The sequence below is a fragment of the Citrus clementina genome, unplaced genomic scaffold (genome assembly GCF_000493195.1).
Source record: "Citrus clementina cultivar Clemenules unplaced genomic scaffold, Citrus_clementina_v1.0 scaffold_4, whole genome shotgun sequence".
NCBI classification, from domain to species: domain Eukaryota; kingdom Viridiplantae; phylum Streptophyta; class Magnoliopsida; order Sapindales; family Rutaceae; genus Citrus; species Citrus x clementina.
Genome location: NW_006262274.1, coordinates 25,195,038 through 25,219,902, shown reverse-complemented (window position 1 = coordinate 25,219,902; position 24,865 = coordinate 25,195,038). Strand labels below are relative to the sequence as shown.

Sequence of the window (24,865 nt, the reverse complement as noted above, 5' to 3'; positions counted from 1 at the left end):
GATTCCGATTCCAAGATAAAATAAACATATCAATGGGATTCCAGCCCATTTCGATTCCGATTAATATAGGTCAAGTAAACAACTTATTTTGATTTTCATTTCTCATTTCAATTCCAGCTCATTCCGATTCCAACCCATTCCGATTCCAGCCCATTCCGATTAATGACAAGTAAACGCAGCACAAGTGTAATCAAGCGAAAAAAAGCATTGTGTTTGCATACCTACATAGAAAATTAGAGAAATTATTTTTTTGATAAAGAAAATTAGACAGACACAACCTGACCCGCAAACTCATATTGCTAGGCTCAGCCTCAATTTCTTCTTTTTAATTTTTTCTTCTACAATCATAATAAATTATTATTATTAGATAATATATCGCACGTAGCATGCACAACAAATCTTCTTCCAGTCAATAAGCGTTCCAATGCTTTACCTGATGCTGCTGCTTGCTTTCCATAAAAATAATTTGTAAACTAACCACCAACAAAATCAAACTCCGGCATCCAATTAGTCCAGCATGATCGTACATTCCTTTCTGTAGAATTTTTCAGCCATTTATGCTAATAATATAAACAACTTTGGGCTATAATCTAAGTGACAAATTGGCCTGCTAAGCGCGGCCAATGCGGCCCAAATCTAAGTGACCGCCTACGGCCATAAATGGTTCCCATGGTTCGGCATCCGCACACATGGCAGTCATAATACTCGCTCTAGAAAGCATCATCTGACGCGCAGTCTGAAAGCCATACTATATGTCATTCCAGCATAAGCTTTTGAAACTCAGGAAAGAAAATGTCAAGTTAATGACAAAGATAAACCCAAAGAGAATGATCTAAAATATTATTAATGAAAAGCTTAAAGGTCTTACAATAAGCTGGGATAACAAATTTATTTATACTAATAGTTAACTTAATCCTAATTCTTCTCAAATAAGAGAAATAATCTAAAATTTTAATTAGACTAATCCTAATTACGAATTTGACTTAGATAAGCTTAATAAAATAAAATAAATTATAAGAAAATACTAAATACTAAATTGACTCAAATCTCAAATTTCCAATTCATTTGATCTCAAATGCTTCCTACATCATGAGCTGACTTCTTTGTTCCCATTGCAAACCATATCTGGACTCAATACCTCAAAGAAGAGCATTTTATGAGGTATCCAGTAATAAAATTGCATACAAGTTCTTACACTGAAGAAAACAGAATTGCTGCCGCGATCATGCAACACATGCAGCCAAATCTGTAAGAGATTTGAGTACATCACTTTATAAAATGATGCAACAGTAATTTGAGTTGACAATCAAACTTTTAAATACATGGATCAGGAACATTAGATTTCAAAGATGGTAACAGCTGAGACTCAATATAAACAGCATAAGTGCAATATACGATCAAGGAAACTGAGGGTTAATCTTTATTTTTCTTTCTTTGCTATATCACCTTAGCCTTCTCCTCCTAAGCTCTCGGCAAATTCCACTGTCAACATCTGATGCTCTTAGAGATGCACTTCTCCTCCTGGAGGATGAAGAGTGGGGAGCATTCAAATTGACTTCCATAGCAGTATCTCTTATCTCACTTTGCAAACGTACAATATTAGTGGGGACATCAGTCCTGACAGATGAAGCAGAACGGGGCACCCCAGAATCAATTTCAGTAGCCATATCCAGAGACTGGCTTCCAGCCTGAACATCGGCAGAAATCAGAGAAACTGAATCTGTATCAGCATGTGAAAATTCTTGATGGTTTCTCCTCAAGTTATCGCTGTTAATATATGCTTCAAGGTCCCCGACTAATCTTTCTGCAGAATCCATTGCGCTAGTCAATGCAGATGATAGGGAAGAAATTGAAGCAGGTAGCACTCTGGAAATATGAAGCAAAGGGTCATTGACCTCTAGTTCACCTGACCTCACTGCAGCATCTAAATCCAGAGACCCAGTTTGATGTCTCGCTGCATCAACAATGCTGTTAAATTGCTGAATTCTTACTTCAATTGGAGTTGAAACTGGCCTCCGATTAATAAGCTGCTGCCTCACACTCTCAATCCTACGAGCTAAAGGCCTAGGAGGGACCTTCAAACAAGACTCTTTTGACTTTAACTTCTGCAGATCGTTACTATTCCCATTACCATATATTGGAATTATGCTTGCATCTGTCACCTCTCCGTTGCATGCAGGACATTCCTTCACATTACGATAAGCATACGGCAACTGGTAGAAGCATGACCAACAAAACAAGTGACCACAACAGGTCAATACAGGATCTATTGCCATGTCCAAACATATATTACAATCAAAGAATTCCCCGCCACCAGCTCCTGCACGTTTGGTATCCGTATGTATACCCAATGCCTTTGCTATCAAATGCGAACTACCTCTCTTGCCAGTTTTTACATTTTCAACTGTTCTAACCTGGGGATTGATACTACACTCCCCAGAAAGTAGTCTAACCTCACTTGGGACACCAGACACAGTGGGTTCCAAGGAAACATTCACCATCTGCGTGTTACTTTGACCTTGCCTCCACCTCTGACGTTGCCTAGCCCTGGAGGTAACTGCTTCAAGTTGTCTAATACGCTCCTCAATGCGCCCGTGAGCTGTTTCCAATTCATTCAGTAACGATCCTAAACCCAGCACTGAACCATTGGAAGGATCCGAAGGGTCTAAATTTAAATCCAGATCCATTATCTCTTCCCTCACATTATTCCCCATAAAAACTTACAGCAACCTGAATCAAGACTTTCCCTCTTTGACTAAAAACTTCAAATCAAAATCAAAATCTTGACTTATTCATATCTCTAAGTGGTTAATGCATTGGCAACCATTTCCTGCCAATAAACATATATACAATGTCTTCAATTCGAGTAAGTTTGCACAGCAACAGCCACATATAAAATAATGAAAAAAATAAAAATTCTGACTACATGTCTTCTTTCCCCGTAAACGTGGAATTAAAACCTAAAATGAATTATATTGATAAAAGAAAAAGGAAAAAAAAGAACTCAGTTTTAATTGAGTAGAAGGCATATGATAGTAATAGCTCAAAAATTAAAACCTCACGTTTTTACTTAATTTCTTTAGTATTTTCTGCAACCCAATAAGACGTCTAACCTAAAGATTAAAAGTAGATTATTAATTCAAAACATGAAAACTAAAATAAACAGAGATAAAGAAAAAAGAGCCAAGCATTGGGGTAAGTATTTTCACATTTTTATCATATCCGCTAAAAAGTTGCGATTTCCATTCCCCAATTTTCTCATGAACGCAATTACCCAAATACAACTTCAATCTTGACCAAAATTCGATCTTGCTTCCCTAGGTTCCATGAGATGATGAAAGACTTGTGCCAGAAATTGAAAAGCACTAAGAATCAATTATCCTTAAGAGAAATTACTAGTTGTAAACAAATATGAAAAGAAATTGTTCTGAAAAAAAAAAGGAAAGAAATTGAAAAATAGAGAGAAGAGAAGGATAATGAATTATAAACAAGTAAAAAGATACCGGGTGCATTGCGAGTGATGAATTGAATTGGGATCCACAGAGAGAGGGAGAGGCGCGAGCTGTTCAAAGAAAAAAAAAAGAAAAAGAAAAAGGGTAGATTTTCATGAGACGATAATCATCATAAGAGTTTATGAGTTCTTGTTTATTGAGGGAATTGCGTGGTATATACCCCGTTCCCCTCGTAAAACCTCAAATATATCTCAATCTATTAAAATTAATAATTTTACACATATAATTTAAAAAAACTAAGAAAAGTATAAAAATAACCTTAATAAAAAATTAATACTCGACTCATTCAATCTATTTACTCTACTAGATACTTGATTTATTCAATTCTCTTCACTTCTTACTCGACTGAACGCTCAACTTACCAGATTTCATACCTGACTTCGTACACGACTAGATACTCGACTTATTCAATTGCATTCACTTCTTACTCGACTGAATACTCAACTTACCAGACTTTATACCCGACTTCATACTCGACTTATTCAATTGCCTTCACTTCTTACTCGACTGAATGCTCAACTTACCATATTTCATATCCGACTTCGTACTCAACTTATTCAATTGCCTTCACTTTTTACTCGACTGAATGCTCAACTTACCATATTTCATATCCGACTTCGTACTCGACTTATTCAATTGCCTTCACTTCCTCCTCGACTGAATGCTCAACTTACCATACTTCATACTAGACTTCGTACTCGATTAGATACTCAACTTATTCAATTACCTTCACTTCTTACTCGACTGAATGATCAACTTACCAGACTTCATACCCGACTTCGTACTCGACTAGATACTCGACTTATTCAATTGCATTCACTTCTTACTCGACTGAATGCTCAACTTACCAGACTTCATACCTGACTTCGTACTTGACTTATTCAATTGCATTCACTTCTTACTCGACTGAATGCTCAACTTACCAGACTTCACTTTTTAAAAAATATTAATACTCGACTCAATGTACTTACCTGACTTAATACTCGACCTCTTTAAAAATTACATAAATTTTATTCGACTTATTCAAAAAAAAAATTTACTTAACTTTTACTTAAAACTCGACCACTTAATACTTGACTCATTTAATATGCTTACTCGACTTCCTATTAGACCATATACTCGACTTACTTATCTCTAATTCTTATTTGACTAAATTCTCGACTTACCCGATTTTGTACTCAACTTCTTCCTGCACTGAGAGGAAGAAATGTGTGGATTCTTTTTTTTTAAGGTTATTTTTTACTTTTCCTATTTTTGTGAGGTATATGTATGTAATAAGGTATAAATTTAGTATTTAAGGGTAAATTAAGGATATTTAAATAAAAAACTTTTGTTTATTTTACAATTAACTCTCATAATTAACACGTTAAAAATAAAAAAATAAAAAGGGGGGGAAACGATACCTTAGTTAACATATGCGCCACACTAGCCAATTGCTTGCTTTAATATTCGCAATTAATTATGTTTGCGTGAAACGACATCGTTTGACCTTTGAAACAAAACGATTTGCTGCATTGGCAAGTCGCTTTCGCTGGCACGGTTTGGCGTGTCTATTTGCACTGTAAATCTTATTTTAAATTAGCACACTTATTTATTAAATTTAAAAATATAAATTTATTTTATACACTTATTAAAATGTCAAAATTATCTTACTTCAAACTGCTTAAATTAATTTATTAAAAATAATTAAAAATAATTTTAAAATATAAGATTAAATATTAAATATATAAAAATTAATAAAAAATATTATTATATTAATTATAATGGATAATAATTATAATATTATTGCTATTATTATTATAACTTATAAGGAAAATGCTAAGTTACAATGATTGTAACTTAGAGGCTCCCTTATTATAATGCATACAATTGTTCGTCATTTAATTAATTTTAATAATAAGATTATTATTATTATTATTATTATTATTATAGTAATTTTATTATTAATATTAATTATAATTATTAACAACAACAACAACAACAACAACAATAATAATAATAATAATAATCATCATCATCATAACAACACTAATAATTATTATTGTTGTTATTATTATTATTATGAATAATTATAATAATAATTACATTATTAATATAATGATTCTAAACAACAACAATAATTATTATTATTAATAATAACTACTACTACTATTATTATTATTATTATTATTATTACGACAATGATAAACTAAGGTCAGTTTAGTAACTTGTAACTATTCATTTTGATTTTAATGGTAATATAGTTTATTCCAATTCCGATTCACACAGCTAAATTAAATAGTTTATTCTGATTCTCATTTCCCATTCCGATTTCAACCAATTTCGATTATACTTCATTTTGATTCCAATTCATTCTAATTATTGATTAGTAAACATACCATTAAGTCTTTATCAAATGACAAAACTAGCTGGTGTAGGGAAAAAAGTTGACAATCCCTGAGACTTAAGATGTTCTATCTTGTTTTATTTATTACTTGTCATGTATATGTTTCAACTAATCATGATAATTTAGATACATATATGGTAAGTAGTGAATGATTAAGGAGCAATATACCAAGATCACCAAATATGTTCGCATCGTATCATCCCTACATCATCTACCTTCAGGTGACCCAAATCTTCTTTTTAATTGAGTCAAAATTAACATTCAACACTAATATTGTTGGCTTTTGAGTTCTGGACCATGATTGAAATCAGCACATTTTGTTTGATAAGGTTTGGACTTCGAAATAATTAGCAGGTGCTATCACGTACAAACAATTCAAAGTGGTGGTTTCGAGAATGTGCTATCACGTACGAAGATTAATGTATTTGAGAATAGATCAATAAGGATGGAAAATAAATTAATGTTTTTTTTTTTTTAAAAAAAAATTGAAACAAAGGAATTATGCTAAGAATCTAAGCTCAATGTTAGAGGTCTCCGAAATCCATATCTCCAAGTCCAAAATCAACAGTAAAAGAAGACGAAACTTGCATCGCCATCGCCACCACCACCACCAACTCCAATTCCGCAGAGAGTCAAAGTCAAAGATTCGCCGCTGCTGCCACTTGAGGATGATCCTATTCCTGACAGTCGTCGGTCGTGCATCAGGAAGCCAAGTCCAGCAATAGTAGCAATAGCGAGAAACGGGAGAACCAGCTGGTCTGACGAACCTCTCCCCTGGTCAGCTGGTGATGATGATGGGTTATTTGTATTATTGTTTAAGTAAATACTGTGTCGACCGTTTTCGTGCAAAAATCCAGTACCATGGTAATTATGTCTAGATGTAGCTTCTTCTTGTTGAATTGGAGGAAGTCTAATTGCTTTAGTTGCTGTCCCTGTACATGTGGCAGTGGCACATACCATGTGAGCATCGAAGTCACACATATTACATCTGTAAAGCCACTCTTTGGAGCCCATATTCTTGCATATATCACAAGAAAAGATTTTGCTATGTTAAGGAGGTGAGGAGGTGTTGGATCCATCTCATTTGGGTGGTTTAAGTTTAAAGTTTTATAAATTTGAGTAGTTAAGTAATTAAAAAAAATTAAAGGAGACGAATGAAATTTCTCATGAAATTTGATTTTAAAAAGAAAGCAGCAGTCCTAATTTCGCAAATAGTAGAGAAGAAAAAGACGAAAGAGAGAAAAAGACAGTGATTGACAATAACAATTTGGGGCAAGATTTTCAATTTTTAATAGGATGATTGGAATGTAAAATTAATTTTGATTTCTTCTAAATTTTAAGAGTAAGTTTCTGACATCATCCTCTATAATTTTATTAGTTTTTATTTTTATTTTATCATCGCGTTGGATGTTATTTAAGATACCAACTTATTACAGAGACAATTATTAGACTTTTATTATGAGTCAAGAATATTGAGATTCTTGATGTTGTTAGTCTCTATTATTATCTAAAGAAGAATTTATGTTATAATCCTATTAAAATAGTGGAAAATTATATTGAACTATTGTCTCATGATTTTTCCCGCTTTGAATTTTTCATATAAAAATATGTCTCTTGTGGTTGATTTATTGTTTTAATTTTTGTTAGTTTATTTTATGTCTATTTATTTATGGTACACATCCTATTTTAATCACATAAAGAGGGAAAAAGTTTTGTTTCTGCTTAATTTGTAATTAGTTGTGAATTGTGATAGTCCATTTTCTAACAAAGTGGTATCATAGCCTATTAGATCATGGATTGATCATAGTGTATACCACCATGTCGCGAAGGAATCCAAGGCTAATGTTTTTTTGGAGAAAGATGTCAGCCTATATGGCTATAAATATTGATTTTGATGATAACAAACCACATGTATTGATTGAACAAAGATTTATGAATTGTGCTTTTATAATAAGAAAATGATGTTATGGAATTAAAGTATTTTGGACTAAAATGATAGTGTTTTTAAATTTCAGATTTGAACTTATTTGAAACTATTTAAATATTTTTAGGTCATTCTATAATTTCACAAAGTTTAGACGAAATCATAATTTCAGAAAGTTATGAGATTGACAGAGCATTACTCTAAAATTCTAAAATTCTAAAATTGGACCTTTTGGCAAATTTTTATAATATTTTGGGAAATATTATAATTTTATAAAGTTTTGGGGTCAAACGGTAAAATTAGGAAAAACTTTACTGTAGCAGTTACTGTAGCAAGCGGCTTACCAGATACTGATAAACGACAATCCGGATATTGGGCAGAATGTATCCAAATTGAAAGCGACTTACCAGATATGGTAAAACGGTAATCCGGTTGTTGGGCAGTAAGCTTCTGAGCATAAGCGGCAATCTGGATTTGAGAAAGCGGCATACCGGATGTTCAGAAATTTAAAATTGTGGCTATAACAATAACATTAAGCAGATTACCGGATGTTCATAACGGGCAATCTGGTTACGACAAAAATGTGCATAACGGCTAGTTTTTGAGCTCAAATTATAAGAACTCAAATCCAACTCATTTTCAAGCTCTCCAACAAGCAAAAACAAAAAGCACACAAGATATCTTGAGCCTTCAAACTTGCAAAATACAAACATTGAATCATTTCTTGTTCTTCATTTTTGAATATCTACTCATTGAGTGAGTTTCATTGTAACTTTTATTTCTTCATTTCAATTGTAAGAGTTTGAGTGTGTGAGACACTTGAGTGAAGAGATTGAGAGATAATCTATTTGTTGTAAAGGTTCATTGACACCTTGAAATCAATTGTAATTGGTTGAAGCCTTGGAAAGGCTTGGATAGTTAAATCCTCAAGTTTGGATCGCTTGGAGGCGTGGACGTAGGCGAGGATTGCCGAGCCACGTAAAAATTCGTGTGTTTGTTTCTCTTCTCCCTTACTCTTTAATTATTGTGCTTTTATTAAACTTATTTCTTTCAATTTTTATTAAGACATTAGATTGCTTGTTGTGTGGATTTGCTAGGATAATTTTTAAAATTCCAATTCACCCCCCCTCTTGGGTTGCACACTTATATTTCAAAAGAGACTTACATAAATAGTTACAAATTAAGCGGAAACAGAACTATTCTCTTTTTGTGTGATTAAAATACGATGTGTATCACAAAAAATAAGAAGAAAAATAAACTAATATATCCAAAGCAAAAATCAATCAAAAGAGACGCAGATTTTATGTGGAAAACCTAAAGTAGGAAAACCATGGGATCGTAATTTGATATAATCTTTCACTATATTAATGAGATTACAACACAAATTATTCTCTAGATAATACTAGAGGCTAATAACATAAAGAATCTCAATATTTTTAGCTTACAATAACAGTTTAATATCTGCCTCTCTAACAAGTGAGTATTTCAAATAACAATCAACGAGAAGATAAAATAAAAATTAAAACTAGTAGGATTGTAGAGGGCGATACCAAAAACTTACCCTTAAAATTTAAGAAAAAACAAAGTTAATTTCGCCTTTTAATCGTTCAATCAAAGATTGAAATTCAAGCTCTCAAATATAATATTGTGTCACTCTTCTTTCTTCTCTCACGTTTTTTTCTTCTCCGCAAAAAGCTGTTGCTGCCTCGACTTACTCTTATTTATATAGCCACGTTTTTCAAAACCTAAATTTTATGATAAATTTCATCTAAGTCCAAAGCGTAGTAATAATTGCAAATCAACCACATCTATTTGGACTTTGGACATTTTAGTCCACTAAAATGAGATGAAACCTACAGAAGGTGAGGTTGAGATCATGGTGATGATGAGATTGATGATGAGTAGTCAAAGTTAATGGCATAGCTAAACAAATGGGGTGGAGATCAACGTTGCATTTTCCACAGTGGTATGAGAAGCCGTCGCCTAGCTTGCCACAAGCATCGCGGCTGAAGAAGTCAAGAAACCATCTGTGTATGTGCGTTTTGGACAAAGAGAGAGGGTATGGGTTTGGCTTTGATTTATTGGGTGAGAGATTTCTTGAGGCATCTTTGAATATGGCATGTGGAGGATATAGTTACACCTACAAGGCCAGCTGAGGCTGCGCTGGTGCAGTACTGTAGATCCATCCACCTGCAGACACCTTCGGCTTCACCTTACCTTGCAACATGAACGTTAATAATATATATATATCAAGGTTAATATTAAATTTGGGTTTGTTGTGGTTGGTAGTTGGAGAGGTGTAAGGGATGATGAGGGTGGCTGAAATGGTGAACTAATTATAATCTTGCAGTTTCAGGCAATTGGCTCTGGTTGCTAGCTGCAGGATAGCTTCCTCGCCCATACGTGTACACTATCGTCTACTTCAATTGTTACTGCAAGAAGCCAATTAATCAATGCATATATTCATTCTTTTGACTTAATGACATTGGTGGGCTAGATATATAGTAAAGTTGTTAATTATTTATTTATTTGATAATAATTACGACATCTAAGACATACCTTTAGTCACGTAGGCTGATAATACACGCCTCTTGGTCTTAGAGAGACTTTGAAAAAAAAAATTGAAAAAACAAAAATATATAACTTATTATATGATCAATTCAACATAATTATTTATTTTTCAAAGTTTCTCTAAGGCCAAGAGGCGTGTATTATTTTGAACATTTGTTATATACATGCAAATTGCAAACAACGTTTGACTTTGGATTTAAGAGAAGGGGTTCATCAGGATTTGGATTCAGTGATAACATGATATGTAATCAATTTTTTACCACAAGCGTATGTATAATAATACATGATTATTATATTCTTATTCAATAATTACTTATCATATATTTATTAAAGATTAGTAAAAATGTGAACTGAACACTAAATATAAATCCATTCATTCTTAAGTTATATACATTTAATATAAATTACAGATAAGAAAAATTGTCCACTAACCCTCTTCACTCAACTGCTCTGTTACTCAATTTTACACTAAAAGATTTAGTTGTATGATACGAAAATCCTTGAGAGAAATGGGAAACCTTGTCGAAGTTTAGACGTCAATTGCTTATCTCTGTATATGGTTAAAAGTACGAATACACAACAAGTGACAAAGATGATTTGATGATGCTTGAGCATTACACACACAGAAAATCAGTTCTAAACGACGTGTCATCCAAGAAAGTACGGCGCACAGGCCAGCGAGTATGTGATCGTGTCTCTCCCTCCGTTGAGGATATTATTATTACTGCTACACACACACACACACATACATATACACATACGCGTACACACTATAAATAAAGCAACTGATTGTACATTCGTGCATTAATATTTATCTTAATGATGTGCACAAATTAAAGAGAAATGACCAGACTCTCCTCGACTTCAGGCATGCACCAATAGCATTACACATAACTAAACTTCCCTCCAATTAAGTTGCTTAACTAGATAATAGGAAGAATAATTAATAATACTTCAAAGAAATACATGTGCTTAAGATTTATTTCCTTGGTGTTCTTCTGATGATTTCAAGGTAACGAGCTTTTTCATTTATCAACACGGGATAAAGTCATTTCAGCTATACATATACATACAACTATATTAGTTGTAAAGGATAAAAGGTTATATATGTATCTACTTTTCCATGCTAGCTAGGAGTACTAGAACTCTCGTTTATGATATTATAATTATAATATAAACACTTGTGCAGCATGTGATCATCCTGTGGGTGTGGATACACACACACACACATACAAATTACAAGATTGATTGATTGATTGACTGGGATGAGAGATATATCTATGTATGCATGCATTTATTCACTCCTTACTTTTGGAAGACCTGTCCTTCTCCTTCCTCTGTCCTCCAAGAATACGAGAAATCTGTAAACCTCTACTGAATGCTTGGTTGAATAGCATTCTTGTTTGAAACTCTGAAACAAATGGGAACCACGCCAAGAATGCAACCGGGGTGAATAGAAGTAATCCCATCACTATTTCATAACCACGAGCAAGTGTCTTAATTGATTCCCAAATTCCACCACGTTGCATCAATGGCTTACAAGCTTGTGCGATCTATGTATAGAGTTCCATGCATCCAAAAAAGAAAAAAAAATTAATTATTACAAAAGCCTCAATAATAAACTCTCTCTCTATATATATATAAATTCTCATGTGCAAAAGCACCTTTTTTTTAACAAATGTAGACATATTATTAAGTCATTTGATTTAAGAGAGTCGGTGCTTAATTTACTAGAATAATAGTATATTCACACTGACTCTACTAAATTATATGACTTAACAACGTGTTTGCATGAAAAAAAAAAAAGTACGTTCGCATGACAAAGACTATATATGTTGTGAAAAAGATGTGCCGGTGGTTTAATTAATTAAATGATTCACTCTCACTGACCAGTAGTAGTCCCCATCCTGTTGGCATGAAGGCGAGTATACACAGCAAGATATCTTTGAAGGTCATATGAGGGATTGCTATCAAAATGATGAAGATAGTAATAAATGAAATGAATACCAAACCCTTAATCATTCTAAACAAAAGCTGGAAATTTGCACTGAATCGTCGCCTTCCAACAGACATTCCCTGTCAAAGTTGAAATAGAAACCAGATCATAAATAAGAAATCCGCCACAGCCAATGCTTTAATTTTCTAGATAATTAATCGACTGTAGTTAGTTAATCTTGTTTTATTTAAATTTCTCATTACCTTCACCAGCAACAATACGAAAATGATCACAACCCATGAAGCACCATAAACCTGTAGTTAATAAGTTAAAAAATTAATTAAGCTTAGTTAAGAAGAATGTTTTAAACAATTAAAAGAAAAATTAAGAAAAGAAAATATGTTGTTGTTAACTTATACGTACGTACCAGAAAGTTCTGGGTACTCTTGGTAAAGCTCAAGTGATAAACGAGACCATATTGATACATGAAGAAGCGCAATGACAACAATATCTCAACAATGATGCCGCGTTTCCCAGAGTAAAGGAGATGCTGTTGTTCCTTCTCCCACCAGGATTCCCAACTCTTTTCTGGAGGTACACCGATTCCTCCACGGTTGCTTATCCACTTATTCCAATCTGTCCAGTCATCAATAATCTTCTGCCACTCAAAGCCTGATGGGTTGAAGAGGAAAGGAGCAAACAACCAAGTCCCCACCATGAACCAGATTGATACAGTGATCAACAAAAATGCAACTACGCCTCTATATGAATTACCCAGTATATGGTACACAAGAAGTAGAATCATCAGTTCTATTCCTTTGACAAAGTGGCTGCGGGAGTAAAGCCGATAATTTTCAGCAAACTTGGCGTGGAACACTACAAAGCCACGACCTGTACCTCTATATTCTGCACCGCCATGGAGCAATGTCCTCCCATAATAGTGAGTTTTTGTACCTAGAGAAAATGTGAAAAATACTGCAGCAAGTTGTAATTGCATCAATATGAAATCACTTAACGCATTGCGGAAGCCCCTTTCTAACCCAATTTCCATCATCATAGGTAAGGCCATTAAAAATCCAATTTGCACAAAAGACTGTGAAGCAAGAGCTACTTGAAGAGGCTTATTGTCTCTTATAGCTGGTTGGGTACTCAACCCTTTTTCAAGACCACTGAGAATAAGATAAAGCCGCCCATAAAGAAACACATACACTGTGAGCACAGTTAGCTGTCAAAACAGAACCAACAGCTTGTCAGAAAATTATGAAGACTTGCATATAACAAACAGAAACACACACATACACACACAGAGTACATTCTCATCTATACATACCAAAGTGCTGAAATAGAAACCAATCGTAGTGACATAGCATGACAACATTCTGAAGAAATCAAATCGATGTCCAAGCCTATAGATGTCACGGCTTAATGTTTGCTCGCCATTACCATTAGCTATCTTTGCCTCAAACAGAGATATTTGATTAAGACCTACATCTCTTCCCTTACCAACTTGTATATATTCATGATGAGTGACGTTGCCTTCACGTAGTGTAGAATTGAAACCTGCAAACCAAGTGTGCTGAAGAAAGAAGAAATTTTAACATTTGGAAACCTAAAACTTATGATGATACACATACCTGCAAATATGTCCTCACTTAAGTTAATAACTTTGGAAGCTTTGCTGACACCCCCTCTTGTAAGGTGAAACAATCTATCAAACACATCTGGATGACCATAGTGGAACCGGACTCTGAAGCAGCACAGAAAAATCATGTATATTTATTCAGCACATAACACGTAAGACATTCCTATCAAGATATAAGATACAAGAATGCGCGCGAAAATCATGTAAGGGGGGACATTAGCATAACTTTACCAGATAAAAAATATATAGGATACTGCTATTCTTATGTGTTAATGTTTCAGAGTGTTTCAGATGAGATACTGCTTGATAGTAGATAACTTACTTCAAAGGGTGAGCCAACAATCTCTGCCCTATAGTTACAAAACTAGTCTCCTGATTCGACATAAACCATGCAAGAGATGAAACACTGCATAAATCAACAAATAAATATTTGATGAGTTGCATATATCAAGAATTACTAACAAAAATGGAATCAAAATCCAGATTCTGGTTAACAACAACAACAACTTAGTACCTGCCAGTGAATATATGCTCTCTAACTCCAAGTATTGTTGGATATCTGACACCATCATGCTTCTTAAGGAATTCTTGAAGCAAATTCCTCATCTTGAGAGATTCTTCCATATAGTTGTCCTAATTTTTTCATATTTCGAAATGTGAGTTTGTTTGATATAATGAATTTAAGTAAATTCTACACTTATAAAGTTAAAATACTTGGTTCATATCAATTGTTTGCAAGCCTTCTCCACGTGTGAATATAATTGCGTGGTTTTGATTTTCAGGTTTCCCCCCGCCCAAAATTGCTGGTCCTGGAAGCTTTATTCGATAAATAACCTGTAGAAGAATATCCCAACAAACAGTTTCAATGTTCTTGCTTAATTTCTCAACTGATCCAATCCAACACCATAGATACTCTTCAAGACTCATACTTGGTCTAAAGTTTGAACAGTCTCAGAAGAATCAATAGACTTGGTAGGTGCAGCAGCCTTCGCAAGAGCTGAATAATAAACCTTCTGAACTGTCTTCTTGGTTTTATCTTTGCTAGTTTCTTCCACCTCATCGATATAAGCTACACGAAGGGACGGGTATCTGCAACAAGCAGAGAGTTTGGAGATGCAAGCATCAGTTTCTCGTAGAAACAGTAACCGACCAAAAGAATTCAAGTTCAAAGAAATACGTTGTCATAAGCCTCAGAATATCTTTTGCACGAGCATCACCAGAACGTTTGTGAGTGCCATACTGTTGACATGATACCACATAAGTGAACTTCATGTCAGATACTGCCTGACATTGTGCCCACAGTGATGTTTCACTCTTTGACTGTTCCTCACTATTCAGTTCAGCAGCCTTGTAGCCTTTCATTAATTCTGATTACAATAGATCAATGGATTTTTTATTTTTTCACAAGCAGCAACCAAAAGAGTTAGAACAATAATATGTAAAATTGTACACCAAATGAGGCAATGGTTCACATCCAAGCTTTTTTGTACCTTCATCCTTTGCCATATCAAGGAAGGCCTGGAGTTCCAAAGCTTTTCGGTAATACATCATGCCCCGTACTTCATGATGACAATAAGGAAGAAATTATCATATTGCAGCAAAATAATACAGAAAACTGCAAGTCCATTACCCTGTTGAGACAGAGAAAGAGGAGAAGAGATAATACTTATACCAGTTTTGGTCAATGTTTGGCCTCTATAAGAAGCCCATAGACGAAGTTCTTCTTCCAACTCTTCGCTTGCTCTGAGTTCTTCTTCACTACTACAATTAACCCTCTCAAGAAAGTTCATCCATTCATCTGTAAAAATTGTAGATTCCAAAATTAGCATATCCGCTAACACACTAGTCCATGGGGAAAAGAAAAAAGGGAAAAAGAAAACCTGGAAAGATCTTTTGCAAGTAAAAAAGGATGGAAACTCCATCTTCATTTGGCTTTTCCAGGCCATTAATGGAAAACAATACATCCTCTGAATAGTAGGGAGTTAGGACCCTAAATAAACAAAAGAAAAAGAATTATAATTATAAATTTGTCACCTAATATATGAATGTGAAGTGCGATATCATAGTTTTCTTCTGCTTCATGTTCTACACTCATAGCAATTTAGAGAAGGATTAAAACTAGGATTTTATTTATTAATTAAATAAAGAATAATATCGATGCGGAATTATGAAGTCCAAAGCCTTTTTTTAAGTGCGGCTACAATTTATGCAGCAGCTATACAGGTACATTATCCTTGGTAAACAATGTTCAGCTCTGAGCTTACGAGAAGGAAAGCATATTCCGAACTTTTGGTGCACTAGGCATGTCCATGAACAATGAATTGGAGAAGAAAGAAATGCGCCTTATAGCTTCCAGATTTGATGGGACATCCATCGCAGACTCCTTCACAGTAAGCAATAGATGAAGTCTTCTGATCTGTGAGCAATAGTGAGATTATTTACGAGATATTTGGTACATGTATGTATGTCAGTAGATATGTATGCAAAAGTAAATAGTATAGTAAAAAAAAATGATCTAAAAACTTCTTCAGTAACACAATGAAGACATAAGAAGCAAGGCTGCCAAACCACGGGGAAAATATACATAAACTCTTCACCTGGCTCTGCTTGTTTAAATCATGTGATTTGGTATTATTCTAAAATGGTGAATGGTAAAATTTAGAGGCAGTAATGACATATTATTTCAACTTATGATCCTGAAAAGGTAGCTTACCTTTTCTTTCCAGGCTTCTGTTTCTGGGTAAACTGGAAATCCAAGTGCACCAAAAAAATGAACTTGTTGATCAAGGGGTGTCATTCCCTCGGTTTTTCCATAGGACCCACCATGGCTAGAATCTAACAGACTGAGTAAAGAGAATAATAAGCACATATTCTAACATCAAACATATAGCTAAGACATAGTGAAATCAATGATTTTATTTACCTTGGAACAGCATCCTCCATTATGTCTCTGGTCACAACCTCTAGCATGTTAAGCAAGACAATAACAACTCGATCCTTGTCCTCTTTTTTATTTGCCAACTGCAGCAATTAGACTACCTTCCATTAGAATTTACAACTAAATTGAACCACTAGAGCTGTAAAGCTTCAACCGCTGACATTTACCAGGCACTCTATAAGCTCAACACATTGTTCATAGAGGCTAGGAAGTGCACTCATATTCAGTTCAGTTAACAGATTGTCCTCACGTATATGTTCATCAACTTTGGAGAAAATTTCATTAATAACCCTGGAACATCACAATTCATCGAGGAAGAAGCAAGATGTCAGAATGAAAGCAATTATATCCTCTTTTGAATGATAGTAACATTTAGAGTTATGCTTACTCTTTCTCTCGTTCTCCCAGAACCAAAACGTTAATGATAATTTTAAAAGAAGCATAGCACTCTTGAACTGCACGATGCATATAATTGTCTGAATTCAATCTCTTTTTGAGTTCACGGTCTCTTCCATTGCTGTCTTTTGCCATATCCAATGCTATGGGTATCTAAACGGTAGAAATTGGTGAAATAAATTGAGGGTTTCTGTGTTCTTAGAGACCCCAGAAAAGAGATTAATTTGGGAGTAACGAGCATATATACCTACCTTGCTAGCAAGTAAAAATGGAGGCCATTGGATGAGGTCTAAATCACGGTCAGCCCAATAGGGGACAAGCAACAGGTCCATTTCCCTGCAAAAACAGGCAAGCGTTAGTGTTCTGAAGACAAAAAGTTTTGGAACTTTACAAAACAATTATCCAAGGGAAGTAAGAGCTGTAGAATTTCTGTGTAACCTATTACTTATTAGATCCTCCTCTCTGAAGCTACTGATTATTTTGTTCCACATTTGAGCAAACTTTGCTTCCTCCTTCTCTTTATTAGTCGTGACCTGAATTAGAAGAGGTACCAACCATGAGGGTCAAGCGCTGCTAACTATAGTGCTAATGATACAGAATGATGATCAAACCTCATCAAATTTGCGAGAAAAAGTGGCCTTTAATCCCTTTTTCTTGGTCTTCTCATTCTTCTCTACTGGAATCAAGCACGCATTAAAAGCACCAGGTAGTGACTGAAATCGAGATCTTAACATTCCCAGTGTTCGAATCTGAAAGGAAAAAGAGGATCAAGCTAAGTATTTCAAATTTTCAACATCTGAAACAGATAAATGCAGGTTAATCTGTGGAATGATTTCACGGAAATTCTACATTCATAATGCTCAGGATAAGAGCTTTTTGCTCCAAAAATATTTTAAGGGAGTACTCAAGCTAAAGAGCACTCAAAGTAATAGGTGCACAAAACATGGTCTGCAATACGTCATCATTTTCTTGATATGATTTGAAGGGACCCAAATTCTAGCTACACTCACAAGAAGTCAAAAAGTAGAATGTAAAGAGAAATGAAGCTTCACAAACCTCTCCGAGGCGGCGAAAAGCACCATAAATACCTCCAAATATGGTGGAGAATATAGCATACCAAATCTGAGTATCCATAAAATATACCTGTAAGAAGAACCAGCATTAGGTGGAAACAAGAGGAAAAGGATGATGAATGTAGAAAATTGGCAATGTCAAAAATAAGAACTTACAAGAACAATTGGAGCCCAAAGTGCAATCACAACGCCAATGTTATTCTTCGCTGCAAGCAGAGAATGATGACATCGGAAAGCATTTTCTAAAATAGAATAAGAAAGTACATCCACTTATTCCATTATTACCTTGAGGGAAGAATTCATGCCACTGAAAGGTTCTTACGTGAACTTGCATTACAGCTTTGGTTGGACCCACAAGAGGCTTTATCTGCCATGAACAAGGAACTAAAAATTTGAGTTTCTTTTGCAATATTTTTCAGTTGGTGGACTAATATTTTGATCATCTTTAAATATTTCACAATGAAACCAGAAGGGAAACAAAATGCTAGCTAATTAGCTGCAAAAGCAATGATCAAAAGTTCCACTCATGTGTGTGCCAGGGAAATACCTCTACAAAATAACTGAAGGCTAATTTCGATGCTATTAGGAGAATCCAAAATGTAGTATACCTACAAATTTGAGTTAACAACTCATTACTAATATCCATTGCCAACAAAATATTTTGAACTTTCAACTCTTACTTGAATAGTGAAATCGAACTTTCATGCATTCCCCTTCCAACATAGAGTCGAGGCTGCAGGGTGGAGGGTAAGTGATGAATATTTATCATAGCAATATAAACCACAATTTATCATTAATAATATGAACTACATGGTTCTGCATACCTGAGACCACCACATTATGAGCATCAGAATCTTATTATTTGATCTTTCAAGAAAGCGGCGAATGAATGGGAACAGAAACAACAGTACAGAGAGCATGTTTGGAGCTAAGTATACAAGGATGGCTGTAACAAATAAGGAAGGTGAACTTGGACTATTTCCAAACCAACTCTTTATAGTCTGTGCAAATCCAGCGGGATTTTTCAAACTATATGCATAAGTTATTGGTAGAATTACAACCCATCCTGCAGCTGAAACTGCCTTCAGAATATATCTTAGCTTCACATAAAATGACATGCTTCGCCTTGCTTTCCAACTTAGTACTATATCGACGACAGCTGCAATAAGTGCACAACATAAGTAATGCACCAATGTAGGAGCTAGACTGTATACTGGTGATATTACCTTGTGCAAGCTTCAGTATTGCAGCAGTAATGAAGATACTCAGGACCTTCATGAAAACATCTCCATCAAATATAGAACTCAACTTTCCGGATCCATTCCAGCCAATGATAATCATAGCCTAAATAAAAAAATACACATCAATAATAACAAAATATATACATATTATAGGAGACAGTAAGTAGGAGAGCATAAATAGAAAGTTGACTACCTGCAAACATAAGATATAAAAGCTCCACATTCTATCAAAACTTCTGAAGATGTGACAAAAGGAACGTATTTCTACAAAGTTAATTTTGCCGATCCATCTGTCACCAGTAACTGGCTTCTTTTCCTGAAAAAGTATTTACAATGAGGAATCCAGTAGTTCATAATGAAATCAGGCAGAAAAAGGCTATTGTGTTAATGTTTACATGACAGGATACAAGGAAATATTGTAATCTATACAGCATTTCTGTGTTTTTTATCACTAACGGCAATACTACAAGGTATGTGGCAGTGACAGAGCCTTACATCAAGCATGTCAAAAAGAACTAAAGAAGAAGCCTCTTATGCATGAATATTGACTTAAATGTTAAAAATGAAATGTTAGCATTAGCCTGAAGCAGGGATTTTGAGTCACCAAAGAGGAGGAAGCAGAAAAGAAAGGCAAACTAGTAAATAATGTATATTCAAAATAAGCCATACATCATCTTTGTCAACTCTAATCTCTTCAATAGGCTGGCAAAAGAAATCAGCGTCAGCACGCATAGGCCAACCTAACCGAAAACAATCAACTGACCTGCATTTACATCTCAACTGAGTGACTTAGTCTACAGTCTTCTACAGTCTTAAGGAGAGGGAAAAAAAGGGTTAACTATGAAAATTAAAGTACCAGAAGTATTCATTTAAATCATCATAATTTCTCCATTGAGAATGCTTTGATTTTCCATCTTTGCTCCTTCTAGCTTCCTATGAAGCAGAACACCAGTCAAATAGCAGAACTAAGACCAACTAAAAAAACAAGAGGAAAATGAGTATTCAGTGACCAAGGTAATGAAAAGCATCACCTTTGCTATTGTATCATAGATAGGCTTTACTACTTTCCACAAGAAAGCCTCTTCTTCCCCCCCATAGGCTGGCTTTATGTGCTCACCTGTCATGGGACTGACATTCCCAGCCAGCATCCCATACAGTTCAAATGCCATCTATAAAGGTTTGAATACAACTGAATTATAAAACTAGAATAAGCTTTATCTACAGGTCTTTTTTTTTTTAACAAATAATCTGTGAATAGAAATTTGAATCAAGCAGGAATGCTGCTCAATATACTTCTGAAACAGAGATAACTAAATTGAAAAACATACATGATGATATATATAACAAAGGCATTCTGGCATGAATCTCAAGTTTGCAGCTTCTCCCCATATAAGAAGATAAAGACCCATGTATAGCAATTTGCGTTGCTGCACTTCTTGTTGAATGGTTGGCAGCCTGTTAAAAGAACAGTGACACGAGTAATGACAATTATAAGAATGACTAAAACAAACAGGTAACTAACAATGTAGCACTGTCAAGCCCTAGGAAAAACGAAAGAAAGAAACAGACAGATGACAGAACTCAATGTGAGGTTCTCATGGATACCAATAAGTGAAAGAGTGGTAGGTCAGTGCGTTCTCTCATAGAAAGACTAGAACTAGTCCTCTCAGCATTACAAGAAATACGGGTAGTGAAAAGGTAATTTCTTGAATTTTACATGAGAAGCCTCACCAAAGGCTACTTTTTCGCCCCAGATACTTGCACCATTTTTTGTAGTTCTTGAAAAGTTTCTTCATCACTTCAGTCAGAGCACGATCATCCAACTAAATAGACACATTGTACACAAGTATTAACAGGATACAATGCTAGTTCAAAATACGTCAACAATAATTTGAGCATAGAAGAAGTAAACCTTTGGTTGCTGATCTGGTTTTGGAAATTGTCGTAAGTGCACATTTGCAAGCAACAGAATCAAATGCTCCCTTTGATTTGCAACATTGTCCTTCTGCACAATGATATGCAGAACATGAGTTCCTGATAATAATGAAGCAATAACACAAAACAAGATCGAAGTCACCTGAAAACCAAACATAGCTTGAAGCCAATCTAGAATATCTTCATCTATTTTCTTCTTGTGACCCTTTGGCCATGGCAAACCCCTGGTGTTGCGAAGTGTGGAAACAGTTGATTGAATCTGTCATGAAATGAGCAATCAATTAACTCAAGCTAGAACACAACAACTTGGAAAGGAAAAAGGGGGGAGGGGGGTAATAAGCGTACAACCAAGTAGCGGAACTAACCTCAGGATATCTCATGATAGCCTGATTTTGACTATCAGGATCAAGGGGAAGAATATTGTAAGGTACATATATTTGTGTCTTTTCTGCTACCTTAGTGTGAGCTTCCAGAATCTGAGGAAAATAGAGGAAAGACATGAAACCTTTAAAAATAATAAGACAACCACTCTAGCTCATTCCAATCCAATCGAGGGGTTACAGTTTGATCAAATGTCATAAGAAAAAGAACAAAAGCTTTCATTTTCACCTCATCAGCTACTTCCACAGCTTCTGTTTGATTGACAGCCTTCAAAACTTCAAATAGGACTGCCGCAGTTTGATATGCTTTCGTAAGTTGGGCACTGAACTAGGAACATTAACTTGTTAATAGAATAAAGCAAAGTAATGCCAAGTTTCCAGATGGAAAGAGGGGGGTGGGGGAAGTACACCCATGCTTTCATATTACTAACCGATCGGCTTTGTCAGCAGCATTCTGCAGAGCTTGAATGTACTTTTTGTAGTAATGTTGATAAAAGTTCTGAATTTCACGGGCATCACTCTTTGACCTTCCTGCTAATGTTGTTTCATTTTCCTGAAAGATAAACAATAGGAGAAAGCATGATCAAACAGAATTCCACGTCAAAATACTTAAGACCAAGGGGAAGATGCAGTGAGGACTTAAAGTGAAAAGTTTTCAAGGCTGCCTGAAGTATTTGCGAAGGCTAGCAGAACCCACTGAACATGCAGTCACTCAAAGCCAGAACTATAGCAAATCAATGTATGACATGCAAATAGATGGTTCAAAAGAGAGTTTGCATCCATAAAAGTTTGATATATGTCATCAAAACTGACAATTTTTTGAAAAATTAGGCAGTTTAAGGGAAAAATAACTTGATTATTGTTCTGTCCAACTCAATTTCAACTAATTCACAGATAGAAGCCTGATATTTCATAATCTATTTAAAATATGTCTCGTCAACGGCCAAAATCTGTGACAGCTTTCTAGCCCCTATTCTGTACAAGATGTAACTACTCAGGACTTGCTTTCTGCCATATTACACTGCAAATTAACAATCGAAAACATTGCTCAAAAATCTCACAACAGTAATCTTAGTTAATCACATTATGTATGATGATTAAAGAAAAAAAATAAAAAGAAAAAGAAATACAGCTGCTGAAAAAGTGAAACCAGAGCTCACCCTTTCCAGACGTTGAAGAAGAGCAGTTTTAAATTGCCGAACACCACGTCCACTAGATGTAGGATCTAATCTGTGAGCTTTCTCAAACGCATAGAACCGGCCTAATTCCAGCAACCAAAAATAACATATATCGAAATTCAGATGGAAATTCATAAAACATCCAATTACATCAACAGATTAAATTAAGTGCACAAATATCTATAAGCAATCGAGCTGATGAAAGAGGATGCACACAAATGCAATCGTGAATAAGTAAAAAGACCAAAAGTACTAACAATATAAAAGCAACTTACAGAGATAAGCAACCCTTGGATTGCTAGCCTCCACTTCATTGGCAACTCGGAGGATTGGCGCAATCTCAACCAGTGAAGAGGGCACTACTTCACTGTCCATCATTGCCTCTCCGAGGTTACCAGCGGTCTGCGTCCGCAGAATCCGCCTCTGCGGCTGTGGCTGTTGGTCAGAGCCCCTTCTCTGTGACATCTTTTGCCTCTATAACTATGATAATTCTACTTAAAACTACCTTGTTCACCTGTTAAACAGCAAAAATCAGAAAACTTTTAAAAAATTTAATCCTCATTAAATGCAAACCGTAAAAATGCTCAGAGATCATTGAAAATTTCCCTTTTTTTTTTTTCTTTGTGGATGACCCCAGCCCCAGGTAACAATTAACCAAAACAAGCACAAAAGTGAAAAACACATACTGAGCCAGGCCAAGTAAGCTTATGTACTCAAGCTTTTTCATGAAACATAACAACAGAAAAGACATAGAAGCCGCAATTTTAGTGTTACTCTGTGGATTCAATTTCTTAGGAAGCCAATAGAGTGACAAGTGAGTAAATACCAAATAGGTTCCATCCTAAGAAGTATGATAGAACAGGAGGAGAAGGCTGTTATAGTACAAGTGAAGTGAAGAGACATAGAATAGGGAAACCAAATTGTTGTGAGGAAGCAAAGCAAGTCATAGCTAGTAGAACAGAGATTAAGAGTACCTGTTAATTATAGAACAGAACAGCTTAAAAGATCATGCGATGTGATGTCTTCATGATGATCATAATTGATCATCAAGTCAGACCATTTTCACAAAGGGATGAATGATTGCTTGAGAGTTGGAAATGGAATGAGATAAGAAAGAAACTGAGTAGTCTGTGGAGTCTAAACTCATGCATGCCAGTACATAAAAAGTTATAAACAATAGAAACGGAGAAAGCAGCGGCAGCACTCCACTAGTTACTAAAGCTCATACAGACAAACACAGTTACTCTTCAAAGAACCAAATATACACACGTATCATTAACTTGTTATTTGGCTTTTGGCTGTCCAATTAGAGCTTGCCAGCAGGTCATTACTTGAGGTTCTATTTCTGCGTTAAAGTCTCTGTGTCTCTGGTTGTTGCTTCTTTGATTCGAAATAAATATTTTAGCTGCCGTGTGATCTTAGCTAGCTTTAGGAAAAATTAAAAAAAAAATCCAATAATTAAAAAAAAAATTAAACTACCCGATTGAATAGAAGAGGAGGTTTAAAAAAAAAAAAAAAGAAGGTAAAAAGGTTTCTTATTTTTAATTTAATAAAAGAATAAATTAGATTACCCTGTTAAAAAAATAGAAGAGTAGGTAGATTGTGTCCATCCTGACATGTTTACTCACTGCTTTTGAGTGCTTGACAAACTATGATAAAGAAACACAAATATTGTTGGAAGGTGCTGGTTTTAAAAATTCTGTTTACTTGAGCTAATGGAAAGATGAGCGCTGAATTTATTGCTAATGCTTTT

General features: G+C 34.9%; 3 protein-coding genes across 5 annotated transcripts; all 3 read right to left on the bottom strand.

Annotated features, from left to right (window-relative positions):
* Window positions 1–1,126: 1,126 nt before the first annotated feature.
* Window positions 1,127–3,651, bottom strand: LOC18043847. Its single transcript, XM_006438959.2, has 2 exons — window positions 3,504–3,651; window positions 1,127–2,830 (listed from the first exon to the last, which is right to left on the bottom strand). The coding sequence occupies exon 2, from the start codon at window positions 2,712–2,714 to the stop codon at window positions 1,443–1,445; it is 1,272 nt and encodes a 423-aa protein (XP_006439022.1). The 5' UTR covers window positions 2,715–2,830; window positions 3,504–3,651; the 3' UTR covers window positions 1,127–1,442.
* A 2,808-nt stretch (window positions 3,652–6,459) lies between these two features.
* On the bottom strand, window positions 6,460–6,912 carry LOC112099213. The gene has a single exon (XM_024186349.1). It carries the CDS (start codon window positions 6,910–6,912, stop codon window positions 6,460–6,462), a length of 453 nt encoding a protein of 150 aa, XP_024042117.1.
* Window positions 6,913–11,256: 4,344 nt separating this feature from the next.
* LOC18043846 (callose synthase 2) lies at window positions 11,257–24,343 on the bottom strand. Of its 3 annotated transcripts, none has more exons than XM_006438957.2 (43): window positions 24,087–24,343; window positions 23,388–23,626; window positions 23,095–23,195; window positions 22,366–22,487; window positions 22,164–22,257; window positions 21,920–22,030; window positions 21,697–21,813; window positions 21,532–21,624; window positions 21,351–21,442; window positions 20,948–21,074; window positions 20,651–20,788; window positions 20,476–20,552; window positions 20,289–20,382; window positions 19,813–19,935; window positions 19,605–19,722; window positions 19,203–19,537; window positions 19,059–19,111; window positions 18,926–18,986; window positions 18,664–18,745; window positions 18,535–18,584; window positions 18,362–18,448; window positions 17,917–18,054; window positions 17,744–17,838; window positions 17,557–17,641; window positions 17,298–17,458; window positions 17,077–17,200; window positions 16,895–16,992; window positions 16,685–16,814; window positions 16,236–16,387; window positions 15,852–15,961; window positions 15,644–15,769; window positions 15,462–15,530; window positions 15,149–15,338; window positions 14,901–15,060; window positions 14,686–14,805; window positions 14,486–14,604; window positions 14,294–14,377; window positions 13,964–14,076; window positions 13,660–13,889; window positions 12,757–13,554; window positions 12,593–12,643; window positions 12,284–12,469; window positions 11,257–11,946 (listed from the first exon to the last, which is right to left on the bottom strand). In XM_006438957.2, the coding sequence occupies exons 2-43, from the start codon at window positions 23,575–23,577 to the stop codon at window positions 11,692–11,694; spliced, it is 5,859 nt and encodes a 1,952-aa protein (XP_006439020.1). In that variant the 5' UTR covers window positions 23,578–23,626; window positions 24,087–24,343; the 3' UTR covers window positions 11,257–11,691. The 3 variants fall into 3 exon arrangements, with proteins under 3 accessions (XP_006439020.1, XP_006439021.1, XP_024041138.1); XM_006438958.2 differs by lacking the exon at window positions 24,087–24,343 and adding an exon at window positions 23,799–24,069; XM_024185370.1 differs by lacking the exons at window positions 21,351–21,442; window positions 21,532–21,624; window positions 21,697–21,813; ... (4 more) ...; window positions 23,388–23,626; window positions 24,087–24,343 and adding an exon at window positions 21,225–21,313.
* Between the last annotated feature and the right edge of the window lie 522 nt (window positions 24,344–24,865).

Coding starts and splice junctions, on each gene's coding strand:
- LOC18043847 (XM_006438959.2), bottom strand. CDS start 2,714: ATGGGGAATAATGTGAGGGAAGAGATAATGGATCTGGATTTAAATTTA.
- LOC18043846 (XM_006438957.2), bottom strand. CDS start 23,577: ATGTCACAGAGAAGGGGCTCTGACCAACAGCCACAGCCGCAGAGGCGG. Junction 17,839..17,916: donor TTTCTCGCAAATTTGATGAG/GTTTGATCATCA, acceptor CTTCTAATTCAG/GTCACGACTAATAAAGAGAA. Junction 14,378..14,485: donor GAGCATATATTCACTGGCAG/GTACTAAGTTGT, acceptor TGATTTATGCAG/TGTTTCATCTCTTGCATGGT.
- LOC112099213 (XM_024186349.1), bottom strand. CDS start 6,912: ATGGGCTCCAAAGAGTGGCTTTACAGATGTAATATGTGTGACTTCGAT.